Source organism: Cynoglossus semilaevis, chromosome 1 (assembly GCF_000523025.1).
Source record: "Cynoglossus semilaevis isolate Cse_v1.0 chromosome 1, Cse_v1.0, whole genome shotgun sequence".
NCBI classification, from domain to species: domain Eukaryota; kingdom Metazoa; phylum Chordata; class Actinopteri; order Pleuronectiformes; family Cynoglossidae; genus Cynoglossus; species Cynoglossus semilaevis.
The window spans coordinates 33,624,299-33,639,298 of record NC_024307.1 but is presented as its reverse complement, the minus strand read 5'-3'; the positions used below and the strand labels follow the sequence as shown (position 1 = coordinate 33,639,298).

The 15,000-nt window shown below is 38.6% G+C and overlaps 1 protein-coding gene, 1 long non-coding RNA gene and 2 other non-coding genes across 8 annotated transcripts in view; 2 read left to right on the top strand and 2 right to left on the bottom strand.

The window, feature by feature from the left end:
* Nucleotides 1-15,000, bottom strand: part of map4k2 (mitogen-activated protein kinase kinase kinase kinase 2) — a 49,916-nt gene that overhangs the window by 4,731 nt on the left and 30,185 nt on the right. For 2 of the 5 annotated variants that reach the window (XM_025056517.1, XM_025056524.1), the window contains exons 14-24: nt 13,090-13,148; nt 12,931-12,983; nt 8,773-8,811; nt 8,292-8,325; nt 6,063-6,219; nt 5,024-5,178; nt 4,760-4,801; nt 3,315-3,399; nt 2,866-2,945; nt 801-861; nt 593-716 (exon numbers count right to left, since the gene is read on the bottom strand). In XM_025056517.1, coding sequence (XP_024912285.1) covers nt 593-716; nt 801-861; nt 2,866-2,945; nt 3,315-3,399; nt 4,760-4,801; nt 5,024-5,178; nt 6,063-6,219; nt 8,292-8,325; nt 8,773-8,811; nt 12,931-12,983; nt 13,090-13,148 — 889 coding nt within the window. The remainder of the gene's footprint in view (nt 1-592; nt 717-800; nt 862-2,865; nt 2,946-3,314; nt 3,400-4,759; nt 4,802-5,023; nt 5,179-6,062; nt 6,220-8,291; nt 8,326-8,772; nt 8,812-12,930; nt 12,984-13,089; nt 13,149-15,000) is intronic. The other 3 variants (XM_008327865.3, XM_025056534.1, XM_025056530.1) reach the window with 3 other exon arrangements.
* On the top strand, nt 868-4,345 carry LOC112487151 (uncharacterized). Its single transcript, XR_003049961.1, has 3 exons — nt 868-1,891; nt 2,860-2,937; nt 3,338-4,345. It is a non-coding gene; the product is annotated as an uncharacterized LOC112487151 (long non-coding RNA).
* trnae-cuc (transfer RNA glutamic acid (anticodon CUC)) lies at nt 2,240-2,311 on the top strand. Its single transcript has one exon. It is a non-coding gene; the product is annotated as a tRNA-Glu (tRNA).
* On the bottom strand, nt 2,606-2,677 carry trnae-cuc (transfer RNA glutamic acid (anticodon CUC)). Its single transcript has one exon. It is a non-coding gene; the product is annotated as a tRNA-Glu (tRNA).

Below are 15,000 nucleotides of genomic sequence, written 5' to 3'. Positions count from 1 at the left end.
ATAAAGTCTAAATTTTATTTTAGAATCATTCATTGAGGTTTCGTTTCATTTTCATGTTTGAGCTATGAAACGACAGGTCTGGAGATTAAATTGCACACAGACCTCCAGATAAGAGGACAGCGACACTATGTTGTTCTGTTGAAAAGCGAAGTGACGTTTAAGTGTGATCTTTGACCTTTGTCTGACAGTCACTTATAAGTCACCGCAGACATCCTCACGGCTGTGATGTGGTTATACGGAGCCAATACAAAAAGCCTGAAAAGTGAACTCCTTGTCATTTTGACACAGCACAAAACCAAATGGGACCTCTGCTTTTAACACATCACCAAAGTGAACAGGGGGGAATTGTGGGGACAATGCCATGCTGAGTGGCAACTTGGCAACTCGTGGACTCGAACCTAAAACCTTCCAGACCAAGTCCACTTCCTTAACCACTAAGCCACCACTGCCCCGAAAAAAAACATTCCCTGACCGGGAATCGAACACAGGCCGCGCCAAATCCTAAACACTAGACCACCAGAGATTCCCGAAGAGACATAAAAGAACAGGAGCCACAGGTTAGACACCCATGAATGAACCCTTGAGCACTGACCTGGTGTTGATCCTCTCAGTGAAGCGGTTAGTGCCTAGCGACAGGCTGCCGTGTTTCTTCTGCAGATGTCCTCTCTGCTCGAACAGAGCCGTCAGGCTGTGGGAGTACAACTGCGCCGACTTTCCTGCAGGACAGAGATATTTTTAGCGTCAAAGTTAAACGCACAACTACACAACTTGTCAGGCAGGAGTTTGAACGGACGTGTTACCTGAGACGGACATCAGCACATTGTTCATGACGTAGAGCCACGTACATCGCTGAGGGAGCAGCTGTGAAGGAAGAGAAGATGTTTCTTTTATCAGGGAGCAGCATAACCAGTTGGTGTTTAGTACCAAATGTTCCTGAGTGAGGTGAAGCACAAAAAAGTTCTCAGCTGGGAGTTACTCTGCAGGGGACTAGTCTGTAAACGTCATGGTTATACTGGATTTTATTACACTGGCAGTCAGCTGTGATAACAGACATTAATTTAATGTATTTAATGTAATATTAATATCCATTCATCCATCTCTATTATTGAATTAAATTAGAATTATGTATACTAATGTATACCACATTATCTATCTGAGGTACTACTTCTCAAACAGTGGGGTGGGCTCCTCTAGGGGGCGCAGTGAGGTGCCGAGGGGCGTGACGTGAGGAATATGAACCACCGCTGTAATGCTTGAATGATAACAAGCCTCCAGTCACTAGGTGGCAGCAACTCATACAGTGGTTTGTACAGATAAAATATACACGTTATATGGTTCGCAATAGTATTGCAATTCGCGGGAGTGTGGGTTGGAGTCAGGCGTGAAAACATTTCTGTCCTCATGTGGGGGTATGACAGAAGTTACATTGAGAATCACTACTCTGTGTATAGTATTCCTCTCCTATCGCGATAGTTGCAAGACCCACCGCTAACAGGTTAAATCCGCGAGGTAGGGGCGAGATAGTTTTTATATCATTTCTGTATATATTTACCCTTATCAACCCTCCCTAGACTGTATTACCCTTTCCAACACAATTATATGCACAGTAGAGTTGTAGAATGGAAATATAAGACATACACATTACGTAAATAGATTAAATACAACGCGGCGGAAGTTAGCGCTCAGTTGCAAGAGGAAGTGCACGGGAGTGGCGATGCAGATGCAGCCCCGGGCGGAAGTGAGCGCAATTGGAGTAACCCGCTCCTCTCCTTATATTAATAGGAAAAGTAGGAGACGGACCGACCTTACATAAATGTTGGGCACAATCAGCGTGAGGAACGGAAGTGAATGCTCAACTAGCCAATAGAATGCTGTGCAAGATCTCGTCCAGGTAAACAAAGCCATTTTTAAAGCCAACACTTTCGTATGTATTATTGTTTTATAATGTCTTTTAGTTAAATTTTTTTTTGCCATATTACTGTTTAATTGCTTAAGGTTAGAACATGTTTTGTATCACGAAAATAATATATTGGTTTTGTTTTACTTTACGTTTTACAGTTTAAATAGTTAAATATTTCGAATAAACAAGTTATAGATATATAGACAATTCCAGCAGCCATAATAGTATATGAATGCTAGCTTAACTAATGCCACTGTTTACACCGGTGATACCAGTATTTACAGCATTAGCTACAATGTAGACCTGTGCTTATTTTCGCTTTTAATGCCATTGGACAGGTCCCTGGTAGTCTAGTGGTTAGGATTCGGCGCTCTCACCGCCGCGGCCCGGGTTCGATTCCCGGTCAGGGAACAATATTTTTAGGGCAGTGGTCGCGTCGGGTAAAAAGCAGAGGTCACATTTAGCTGTGTGCAGTCACAATGACAAGTAATTCACTTTCACGGCACTGACCGGACATTAGAGGTCCAGCTTGAAGGACTTTGTTTACGTAGTAACGATTGCTTGGATGTATAATTGGACAATGAACAAGTGGGTTCAGGGTTTTGCAAAAGGTCAATTCACTTCTTTTCTGGTTTCAGCAAATAAGTGAGAAGTGACTTAAAGAAATAAATGAAAAAGCAGTACACATTTGCCCTAAAAACATTGTTCCCTGACCGGGAATCGAACCCGGGCCGCGGCGGTGAGAGCGCCGAATCCTAACCACTAGACCACCAGGGACCTGTGTAGTGGTCAGTGTAAACAGCCACAATCTGAATACATAATATATATGATAACCATAAAATCATTAAATATGAAATAACAAACTTATTGGACGTGAAGTTGCCTAACAGAACTCTTGACCATGACCTGGATGACTGAGAATCTCCATAGACAACAAAATTATTATTCATATTTTATAGTGTCACCTTTTCTAATGTGTCTTCATGAAGTTCGTTGAGGTTCAGCGTGTAGATGCCTTCCTCTGCACCGAGAATGAGGTACTGATCTGAGAATCATGATTACATAAAAACAAAAATATACCGTAAGAAAAAACCCCCAAAAAACAACATCAAACATGATGAACAAACTCAGAGAGCAAGAAAAAATGTATAAAAATGGTGACATCTGACAAAAAAGGTGATTTTGAACATTCCTATTCAAATTGTTATCTTTCTTATACATTTTCAAATGTAATAATACTTTTACTATTTTACATAACACACAGCAGGTGCTTTTAAAAAATATTATTAAAATAAAATAATTTAATTGTGTGAAAAAAAATTGCATTACAACAGGATATCTTTGGGACATTTTTTTATGAGGATTTCTAACATTTTGGCTGAAATGCACATGCAGATCTATTTGAAAACCTCACCTCTTGTCTTGGGTAAAATCCAGGTGGACGCGCAGTGGATGTGAAGAGGACAGCCGTTGAAAACTTTGGAGAAGCAGGCTCCCATCTGTAGTGGCAGCACATGTGAATACCACCAAACAATTCACAAGAGACCTGACAGTGATTGAATTGTGCCTGTTGATCATTTGGTAGCGGGCCACAGCTAAAGTATTCATGATTTACTTCATTTACTTTTTATATATTTTGTCTGTATTATGCCACAAATAATTGCAGATAAACGGTATTACTGTCAACAACATTTTGAGACCAAATTAGTCACTAAGGAAATGATAATATATTATATATATATAACAAGTGCACCTTTTCAAATGAAATAAACTTTATATCTTATGAGTATTTTCTATGATGACTACGTGTCCCCCTTTAACGTTGCACCACGATACTGGATGATACTACAGTTCATAAGAAACCTGGCTGCATTTAGCAAAAATTTCAAAAAGAAGATAATTTGTATGTGATGAAATGTCTAAGAGCTTGTGTCAACAATGTTAGAAATCACATCATATTTTATATTTGGACTAATGTCACTTAGAGCTTTCACAGTGGCATGACTCCTTTTTACCTATTTTTATACCAAATAATGCTGGGATGACAGCACTGACAGAAGATATGTCTTTCCCAGTGAAATACCGTAATTTACGGACTATTGAGCACATCTAAATATAAGCCGCACCCACTAAATTTAAGAAGAAAAAAACAATAGTACATATATAGGCCGCACTTCTCTATAAGCCGCAAGTGTCCACATTGTAACATGGGATATTTACACAGAAAGATTATTTTTCACATATTAAATAAATAAATGTTTTTTCCCGAACAGTGCCTGTAACACAGCTGGTTAAACGTTAGCTCTTTCCTGTTTCAGCACCATAGTTGGAATGTACAGGGGAGACTTAGTGATCTACTCCAGGGCTGAAGCTAACATTAGCTCCGGGGCTAACTCCCTTCACTTTGTGCTCGTCCACAGCAGAGGTAAACAGAAACAGTGAAGTTGGGGTCTTTATTATCAGCCACTCCGACCACAACAGAACATAAACAGCTCCTGTAGAATCAACTCACTCTTCAACATGACAGAGCTCAAACTGCTCTGAACTTTAGCTACTCTGTCCCACGCACATATACACACAACCATTCACAGACAGACATACGCTACTGGTATAACACACAGTAGCCTACCAGAAAAGTCATTGATCGCTAGCGGTATGAACTACGTTAGCCCGTAAAAATCCATGAATTAGCCGCATGTGAAAAAAAGTAGAAGCTTATAGTCTGGAAATTACGGTATTACAAACGTTCACTGAGAGCACCGTGTGGAACCAAAATCCGAATGTGCTCCATGGCAGTTCCTGCCACTGTGAAAGCTCTAACTGTGTGTCTAGAGGCATGCTGTTAGATTTCACACTTACATGGACCTGAGGGGTAGGAGGAAGTCCATGACACTCAGCCCTCTAGAAATGTCAGGGGTTACACAGAACAAACAAAGGAGGACAGAAAGTCTACTTAAGACAACGTCACAAAACAAACTTTCACTTAGATGCACGATGTCTCCTCTAACAGGGACGTGGACTAATTGAGAATTTTAACTGAATTATTAGCACGTTATTGGGTTAAATCACACCGGTTGATTCATTTAATGACGTTGGATGAAGCTGGATTTGTTCTGAACTCACAGAGTCCTCTGTCTTCTTTCTCAACGTGCTCCACTCTGGTGACAGAGGAGTGTCTCTTTTCGGGGGAGACACAGGGGTGGACTTTCTCTTCTCTGCTCTCACTGGGTCACTGCAGCGCTGTCTGATGTCCTGCGTGGCTGAGCACCTGCTCAGGGCTAAATATTAAAAATAAAGAAAAGATTTTATTCTTGGTGCCGTGTCTCACCCAGATGTGCAAACTTTTTGACTCGCGGGCCACAATTGTCCTAAAATTGAAAAGGGGGGCCGGGTCAGGAGCAGAGAGGTGGCGCAATTGTGTGATCTAAGATAAATGACATGCAATGACATGCATAAAGGCTAAAATGATAAAATATTTTCTAATTTTCTACGCCATCTATTGGGGAAACGTGGGTATTGCAGGGAAAAGGCAGAAGTATAATGATAATATAAATAAATTATATAATCTGGAAAAGTTTGCCGGGCCACATTAAATATCTCAACTGGCCGCATTTGGCCCCCGGGCCTTAGTTTGCCCATGTCTGGTCTAACTTATGGAGACATTATAAAAATGAAAAATGTCACTTTTAAATAAATGCTATCAAAAAAATGTCACTTTTAAATAAATGCTATTAGCTCTCTTTTCAGTAAAATATGATGTTATTTTGTCAATTGTAATCGCTTTTGACTATTTCTTTAGGGGAACCTACTTTTAAAAAATGACACAAGCTCAAAGATGTGGTTTTTAAAACACACATTGTCCTGGCCCAATGCTTCTCAAATAGTGGGGCGTGGCCCCGGTCGGTGACGTGGTGAGATGTCATGGGGGGCATGACGCTTGAACAATAAACAAGCCTCCAGTCACTAGATGGCAGCAGAGCAGGCTTTATTTACTGTATCCGTTTCGGGGATTGTATGCAGAGTACTAGTGGTAGCAATTCATATTTTGGTTAAATATTACCAGGTGCTCAATAGTATTTGGGGGACAGGGGGAAGCACTGTCCTAGCCAATGTATGACTGCGACTTTGACATCATTTTCTTACGTACTGTCTATAGATGTACCTGTAGTGGAGGGGGAGTCAGTGGTAATGACAGCTTCAGGGCCCAGCGTACAGCTCGGCCTCAGCGTCGGGTCTCCCTCTTCAGAGTTTGGGGTCAAAGAGCTGAAGGCTGGCAGTGATGCTGTGGTTGGACTAAAGAGGCAGCTCTTCCTGAGCCCCTGAAACACAAACATAGGGCTCATTTTGTAAAAAAAAAAAAAAAAGAAAAAAAAAGACAGATAGTTTACATAATGTAGAACAATGTACAAAAAGTATATAAAAAAACTACATGAAAACATTTTTTTTTCATTCATTTTCATTCATTTTTGGACATGGGTTCCCAAAGCACAGCCCTTGGGGGACAGAGTTATTACAGTAGACATGTCAAATACATTTCATTTTTAATGCTTTATTTATTTGTGCCACAGTGTTAAAGTGCACTGATTTGTAGGTTTGATTTTCATTTTCTTAGAAATTAAGTTCAATGGAATTTTGAAGTATTGATGGAGAACAAGGGGGCTTGAAACTCTAAATCTCTATCTACAAAAGTTGGTTGCTATTGGTCTGCTGTTGTGACAACACAGAATAATAATAAGTATAGTACACTGTAAATGTTTGTTGTCATGCTGTGATGTCTTTAAATGTGTATATGTTGCTTGGTGTGTGTTTATTTGTATGTATTTTTGGCATGTCTGAAAATTTTGCAAAAATTCCTTTTAAACTCAAAATAAACTGCAATATCTTAAAACAGTGGAACCGCGGTTGTCAAACACTTCCCTATTTTTGAACAATCTGGTTCACGAACAAAATTTTTAACCAAAAATTGCCCGTTGCCGTACCATTAGTTAAAGTTCAAAAGGAGTGACTCTGATCAGCAAGCAAAGATCTCAGACTTCAGAAGAAGTGGAAAAGTTACTACTGATTTGGATCAACCAAAAGCAGTTGGCCGGTGACAGTATTTCGGAGACAATTTCTGAGAAAGCGAAGCAAAGATTGCGAAATCACGAGTCCTCAGCTCTGGTAAGGATGAACAGAATTGCCTTTCCTATTTGTAGCTTTATTCTTTGCTCAGTTGTGTTTATCTTTTTTGTTAGATCTAATTATTTTCATTGGTTTCGTGTATGAACCTGTACACAAAATACTGTTGAAAAAGTTTGAATAATCAATAATCCACGGTCCTGGAACAGATGAATCCATTTTACATTGATTCCTATGGGGAAAAGAGTATCAGTTTTGGAACTTTTTCGGTCCACGAATGGCATTCAGGAACAAATTAAGTTAAAAAAACCGAGGTCCCACTGTAGTTGTATTCTCTAAATATAGGATTATTTTTCAACCTTGGTAAATTTGTGGTAACATCTGTGTTTGAGGAATAAACTGGGAATCCAAAACTTTGCAACACAGCTGATTTAAAATTGCTCTATGCCAGGTTCTTGTTTCAAACTCAATGTCTCTGAAATTGATTATTACTTATTCAGTTAACAAATATAGTAGTATTGTGTAATAAAAAATGTTTATCAAGTTAATAAACTTTGCAGCATTTTAAGACATCTTAAGCTCCCACAATAGGGGGCCACACAATATGACTCAGCGGGCCACATTTGGCCCACGGTCCTTGAGTTTGACACTCAACGTCAAAGTTACTGCTTACTGCTGTAATTTCATTCCACCGGTACTTTAGACTCGACTTGACCAAATGTAAAGAGCCTTGCAACTCGACTTGGACTTTAACATCAACGACTCGTGACTTCACTTGGACTTGAGCCCTTTGACTCGACAAGACTCGATACTTTCCCCAAAACCCAAAGTGATCTGTGTAAATATATTATTATTTTGTTTAAAAGGACTCGAAGACAGAAACGGCAGGACTTGGGACTTGACTTGACACTTTTCAGTCTTGACTTGGACTCGACTCGGACTTCGCCTGTCTTGACTTGAGACTTGACTCGGACTTGAGTGCAAAGACTTGAGACTTACTTATGACTTGCAAAGCAAGGACTTGGTCCCACCTCTGCTACATAGTGACCTGACGTCTTGGTGTAACAGTGCGTCACTCACAAGTATAGTGCCACCTACTGTACCACAGCGTGAAGCCTCGGGGAATGACCAGTGAATTTTTTAGATAACTCTTCACGATTCGTTGCGATTCAAATTGTCGCACATTTGTATCGTTTTTTTTATTCGATTGACGACGTACTGTTACATCTCTAGCCATAACTGACAAATGTTATGTTGTGTGTTCTCTACTCACGTCAGTAGATGGTGCTCTCCTAATGGTTAAACTCCTGAAAGAAAAGCAAAGAAGTCACAATTACAAAGGCTCAGCACATACTGGTGTTGAGGAATCATCAACAAGATGGACAATGGAGACAAACGCTAAAGACGTTGAAAACAGACGGGGGCGGGCGGAGGGGGACGGCCACACAAAAAACACACAATTTCTTGTAGTACACCACAAAAATAAAAAAAATAAATAAAAAGGAAAACAAAAGCCCACACAGCCAAGAACCAGGAGGTTTGTGCTGAATCACCACACCCAGACAGCAGGACTTTTGTGTTTGGGGACGGGATTATTGGGGAATGAACACAAACCCACTGAGGAGACCAAAGGTGTCGGCAGTAGCTGATATTCACAACAGAAATATCAGTCAGCACAAGCAGTTGAACTGATGTGGGACGGCGGGGCTGCTGCAGTTAGAAAAGGCTCGGGGTGGGTGGTGGGCGGGGCCTACCTCAGCTGCAGCGCTTGTTCCACACATTCCAACAGGCTCCTGCAACAGGAAGACCTGGTGTTTATCTGCCCATAGGCCTGAATGGCCCATAACAATGGACTACTGGTTTTTGAACTCCAACCACGACCGGGAGCACTCTATATCGACATTAAAGAGTGATTTCTGACTGATTGTTTTATTGATACTTTTTGGTGAAAAGAGGTTGTAATTGTCCAAAAAAAAAAGAGTTTAGCCTTAAACTTTTTGACTCGCGGGCCACAATTGGTCCTAAAATTGAACAAGGGGGGCCGGGTCAGGAACAGATAGATGGAGGGTTGATGTGAACTAAGATAAATGACATGTAAATGTCATGCATAAAGGCTAAAATGCTAATATGCTAAAATGCTTTTATTCTTCTCTACGCCATCTATAGGGAAATGAGGGCATTGCAGTGAAAAGGCAGTAATATTATCACAATACAAACCAATTATATAATTTGGACAAGTTTGGCGGGCCGGATTACAAAGCTGAATGGGCCACATCTGACCCCCGGGCCTTAGTTTGCCCATGCCTGGTTTAGCCCCTTGATTTAAGACTTCTTAATGAAGTACAACCAGCTAAAGCCCAGCAAAATATTTTAAAATAGAGACCATCAGGTTTTTTTATGAATTGTACTAAGACAAGTGGTATCAACATTTCACAAGAAATTCACTGGTCTCATGACAACAAGTGACCATGAAAACTCACTTTAATTTACTTTAAATGTTTCAGTAATCTAGGTGGAATTTGTCCAAAAAAGCTAAACATTAAGCAAAAGCTAGCGAAAAAGTTTCGGTAAACATTTGCCATAAATAATCAAGCACGGATTCTATTAACTACTGTGTTAGTAAGTGTTTGCCAAAAGCAGCCAGAATTACTTTCAATTTAATATAAATACGGTAATTTAAACTAAAAGAAGCAATACGTGGCATTAGATGCTCCTTGTTAGTGAAAATTAGTCCAGAAATAGCTAGTAAACCAAAAGCTAGCTCAAATATTTGAGCAAAGAATTTGTGAATAATTGCCAAACATTAATCGAGGAAAAACTAAAAAAAAATTCAGGTCCATTTTTTTAAGCTACTGCAGGACAAAAAAATGTGTCACCAACACTACCACTTTTAAACTATTTTGGGGAAAAAAGCTAACATGTGTTATTGCTTTTTCTTTCTTTTCTGTTTTGGATGTTCTCTTTATTATAAATGACAAAACTAAATCGGACAAAAATAAAACAAAACAAAATGAACAAGTAGAAAAAAAATCAAAACAAATAGAAAGTAATAAACCTTCTCTAAGGACATTTATTTTGAAAAAGCACATCGACGCGTGTCAAGAGGCATTTGTAAGTGGAACAGAACATGGTCATTTTTCAAAATAAAATGTCTCAAATGCAAATATTATTGAGCGGGGGCTTCTAGGTTTAAAAAGACCCACTGCCCCTCAGCTGACTGAGACCAGTTGTCATACTGGACATTTTTAATATTTTTTAGTCACTCTGGAGTGGCTCCTCCATTACTTCCTCTTGTCACCAAAGTAAGAGGTTTACAGAGACAGATCTTCCAAAGTAAGACCTTATTTAAAATATCTGGGCTGTGACGTAAAACATGCAGAACAGAAAAAAAGTATATTTAATCACTAGTTGAAGCGACTAGACAATTTATAAGATTAGTTTTCCAAAGTAAGACCTTATTTAAAATATCTTATAAGATTCGTTTCTTACTAAAAGCAGAATTTTCCGACATAGTTTTTTAAAATGTGTATAATGAAGTACAATATGACAACCATGTCATTTTCCTTTACCAATCTAAGGTAAGATTATACTGGAAAACCGGAAAACTCATGCAAATGCCAAGACCAAAAACTTTGACTAGGATCTCCTCCAGTCACAAAAAAACCTACCCTTTAATTTCTACCAAAATTGTAAGTTAGACACAAAAACGTAACTAAGTATAGTTATGACCTGACATCATTCTTCCTAGGCTCTGTCACTGAGACCACAATGTCCCTGATTTGGATCTGGCCAGGAATCCTTTCTTGAATATAATTCCCCATCAGTTCCATAGATTAACTTTGCAGCAGGATCTGTCCCTGTTTTGTCTTCATCGTGCCTGGACAAATCCACATCCTAATAACTCCATTATGTTCATAGAAACCATCAATACTATGCAGAAATGTAGTATAATGAGTCGTAATGTCCTAGAAGTAGCCATAAAAATGTTACATTACTAAAGCAGTGCTTCTCAAACAGGGGGGTGTGGTGAGGTGCCATGGCACGCTGGACGTAAGTGTACCACTGCTGTAATGCTTGGATGATAACAAGCCTTCAGTCACTAGGTGGCAGCAACTCATGCAGTGGTTTATACAGATAAAAATATACATGTTGTCAGGTTCTCAGTATTTCAATTCGTGGGTGTCGGAGGTCCCTAAGGGGGACATGAAAACATTTCTGTAACCATGGCGGGCATGACAGAAAACAATTGAGAACCACTGGTCTAAAGTAACAAACCCACAAAGCACAGTTCAGCCACAGCTGTGACGTTATGTACGTCTAAAAGCATCAATAATAACTAGGGACTAGGTACGGATAAATAAATAAATATTACTAGGCACTCAATAGTATTTCAATTTGGTAGGGGGTGTAAAAAACCTTTGTCCCCTGGGGGGGGGTAGAAATCATTGAGAAACACTGCTTTAACCCATCACCTTAGTGAGCAGGCAGCGCTTAACGTCCTTTTCCACCAGGCCAACACTGCCTCGCTGTATCGGTACCAGTTGATATCAGAATTGGAAATGAAGTGTTTGGACAATATCGGTATATGGGCAAAAAGTAAATATCGGACATCCCTAATAATAACATTTTACGATTTTAATAATAGGCAGAGAAAGCCTTGCTGGCCTTGATGTCACATTCACATGTATGATCACAAATTAGGTTAAAGACGTTCACCAAAAGCAGCTGAAAATCCTCTTAGTATACAAGTTAGGTTAAATAGCTACAAGTTAGCCACAGTGTAGATTATAAATGAATCCCGCGGAGCTAAAAGTTAGGCAAAAGCTACCTCAAATGAAGAATAACCAATCATTGTTCGGGCAAAAGCTAAAAAACTAGCTATTCCAAGTTTTTGCTCTAAAATGTCTTGCTATTCAAAATCTGCAGTTTTGCTCAAAACATTAAAGCTACTAGTACAAAATTTATCTGAAACTACAACTTAGGAAAAACAGCCAGCACCTAGAGGGAAATCTAAGAAAATTTGGCAGACTAGAGGACACACATTTTTGCCCTTAAACGTGAGCCTGTTTTTTTTTGTCACAAAAAACATTAATGTTAGCCCTGAATGTCACTGAAACAAATAAAACTAAGGCATAGAGCCACAATAGTTTTTTATATCCCGATGTTAGCTTCTGTTTGCCATCACTCAAACGTGAGTGAAAAAAATATGTGGCTAGATACGTTGAAGCTAACGAGATTTTAAATCCTATTTATATAATTTTACTTTATGAATAAAAAAAACAATACAGGAAAAATAATTTCTCCACCGAGATTTTAAATCCTATTTATATAATTTAACTTTATGAATAAAAAAAAAAACAATACAGGAAAAATAGTTTCTCCACTTAAAATGGGCTGCAGTGCTGATTGTTTTTTTTAGGAACGACTTTGAGCGTCTTTTGTTTAAACGCTTTTGGCCTTTAATATGTTTCTGGGTATATTATATCACGTATTTCTTTTTTAGATATTAACAGTGCCTCTGGTGGTTGCATGGTGAAATACATTTTTAGCATTATTCTTTAGAAAATAATAATGTTCTTTTTTTCACATTTGATCCTATTTAGAGGAAAATGGACCATGTTCTGACAAATAAATACCAGAAGACTTTTTTCATAATAAAAAATAGTACTTTAGTGTGTCTATATGTAAAAGTAACACCGAAAATATATTAGATGTTTTTGTGCTTTTATGCTCAGTGTATTTGTGTTTATTAGTGGATATTTCATTACCCTAGGATGAACATCCTGAATTGAGAGGAAGCATGAATGTTTACATCAAAACAAGGCAAACATATTATCATCACCAGCCTCTATCATTGTCAGATACTGATCGTTTAAAAAAAAAAAAAAAAAAGGATAAAAAGCAGGACTTACGGAGAGTTGTCTTCTTCACCAGAAAGACTCCAGTCATCGTCATATTGGCCCTGCTGGATGAAAAATGAACGATCAAAATGATAAAAAAAAAAAAAAATGTATGGTCTAAGTCATTGTGAAATTTAAAAAATAGCATGCCAAAAAACATAATATAATTACCAAATCAGGATAAGGCTCTGTGACTTTTCTCAGCGGCGGACCAAACTTCATTTGGTTAACTGCAAAGAAAATGAAATGATAAAAACAAACGTCAACGTCTGTCATAAGAATGATTGCAGTAGACAATCAAAATATGTTACAAAAACATGATGGATGAAGCTAAAGTTATCTACATACATTGATCATATTAAATATATATTTACTCCTATAAACAGAACGAGCTTTATACATACATGTATAACACAATATTTGTAATATAATTGAAGAAGATCTTTGTTTGTCTTTTTTCAAATTCCTCTGTGTATTTCGGGGCTTGTGTTCAACCAAACAGGCATCGGTAGAAATAGAAGATGTTCTTCTTTTTCTTTTGGCTTTGTCCCTTTTTTCAGTAGTTGCCACAGTGAATCATTGATTTCCATCTCTCCCTGTTCTCTGCATAAATATAAATATATATATAAATATATATAAATGTGGAAATAGAAGATCATTGTATTTTATTACACTACCTTTTGGGACATTTTTCTTTGTTGGTGCGCCATATGTGCTGCGGCTCAAAAAAGGTTGGGAAACACTAGTCTACGTTTCTGATGCCACAGCTTCAGATGACGGCGCTTATTGCGATAACGTAATTCACAAAGAGCAGTAGCTTTTCACCAGATGAAATCAATGTGCTTTGGTCTCTCTTATTGATTAGCCCCAGAGTCCTCAAGATTAAAACTACACTTAACACATTCTCTGCAACCACCCAAAGGCCTTGCGCCACAGCTGAGCTGAGATTTGCAATTCAAATATTCAAATAACAATAGTCTGATAAAACAGAAAGCTCTAGATTCTAGGGCGGCAATTAAGTAAATGCAATAGATGTGAGGAATGTGCCTTGTTATTTGGCACATACTTTGCATTTTTCGCCCTCTTCAGTGCTTTAGCTGCACCATCAGCACCAACTTGCAGGGACTTGACACTTGTTTGCAACAGAAATTCCATCAAAGCGAACATAATGTGTATGTTCCAACACAGCAGAAATGCAGGGTTAAGTTGTAGCTGAAGGCAAACGTGATCAGCTCAGCTGCTTTTATGCCGAAATGTAGCTGAATTTAATATGTTTTATTCATCTTTTCGAGTGTTGCGTGCCAGACTTGGTTTACAAACCTCTGTTACAAATTTGAAACACGAACCGCTATTGAATAGTAAGTGATAAATAAATATTTGATTAAAAATTGCTTCATATGATTGATCATAATTTTGGCCGGCTGACTAATCAGTGTGAGTGGCTGTAAAGTGTACAAACAGCAAATTTAGAAAGGTTGGCACACTGTGTAAAATGGAACAGAAATAGTTAATTCAGTTGCACTTTTTGCAATTAGGCTAATGGACAAAGGGACAAAGATGGAGACATTTGCAACATTTTAGGGGGCAGTGGTGACTTAGTGGTTAAGGAAGGGTCCAGCAGGCTTCAGGTTCGAGTCCACCAGCTGCCAAGTTACCACTGAGGTGCTCTGAGCATGGCATTACCCGGGTGCTTAAAGCTGCTCACTGTTCACTTTGGTGATGGGTTAAAAGCAGAGGTCACATTTGGTTGTGTGCAGTGGTGTGCTGTGTCACAATGACATGTAGTTCACTGTCCTTCCTCTTCTTTCCTTTCCTACCAAAAAATGTTTACAGCTGGGTCACATCCTCTTTACTGGAAACTAAGACTACTAACTGTTGCTGTTTAACCAACTTCCTATACTAACTGTAGTAATTCGATAACTGCCCCAGTAGACAGAACAAACATCCATGCAATCTGTTTTGGTCAAACAGAAGTAAACAGCAAGTGTGTTTGTCGCTTGTTATTGATACATTTGAATTCAAAGACACTGTATACACAAAAGCACACACACACATATATATATACATATATACATATATATA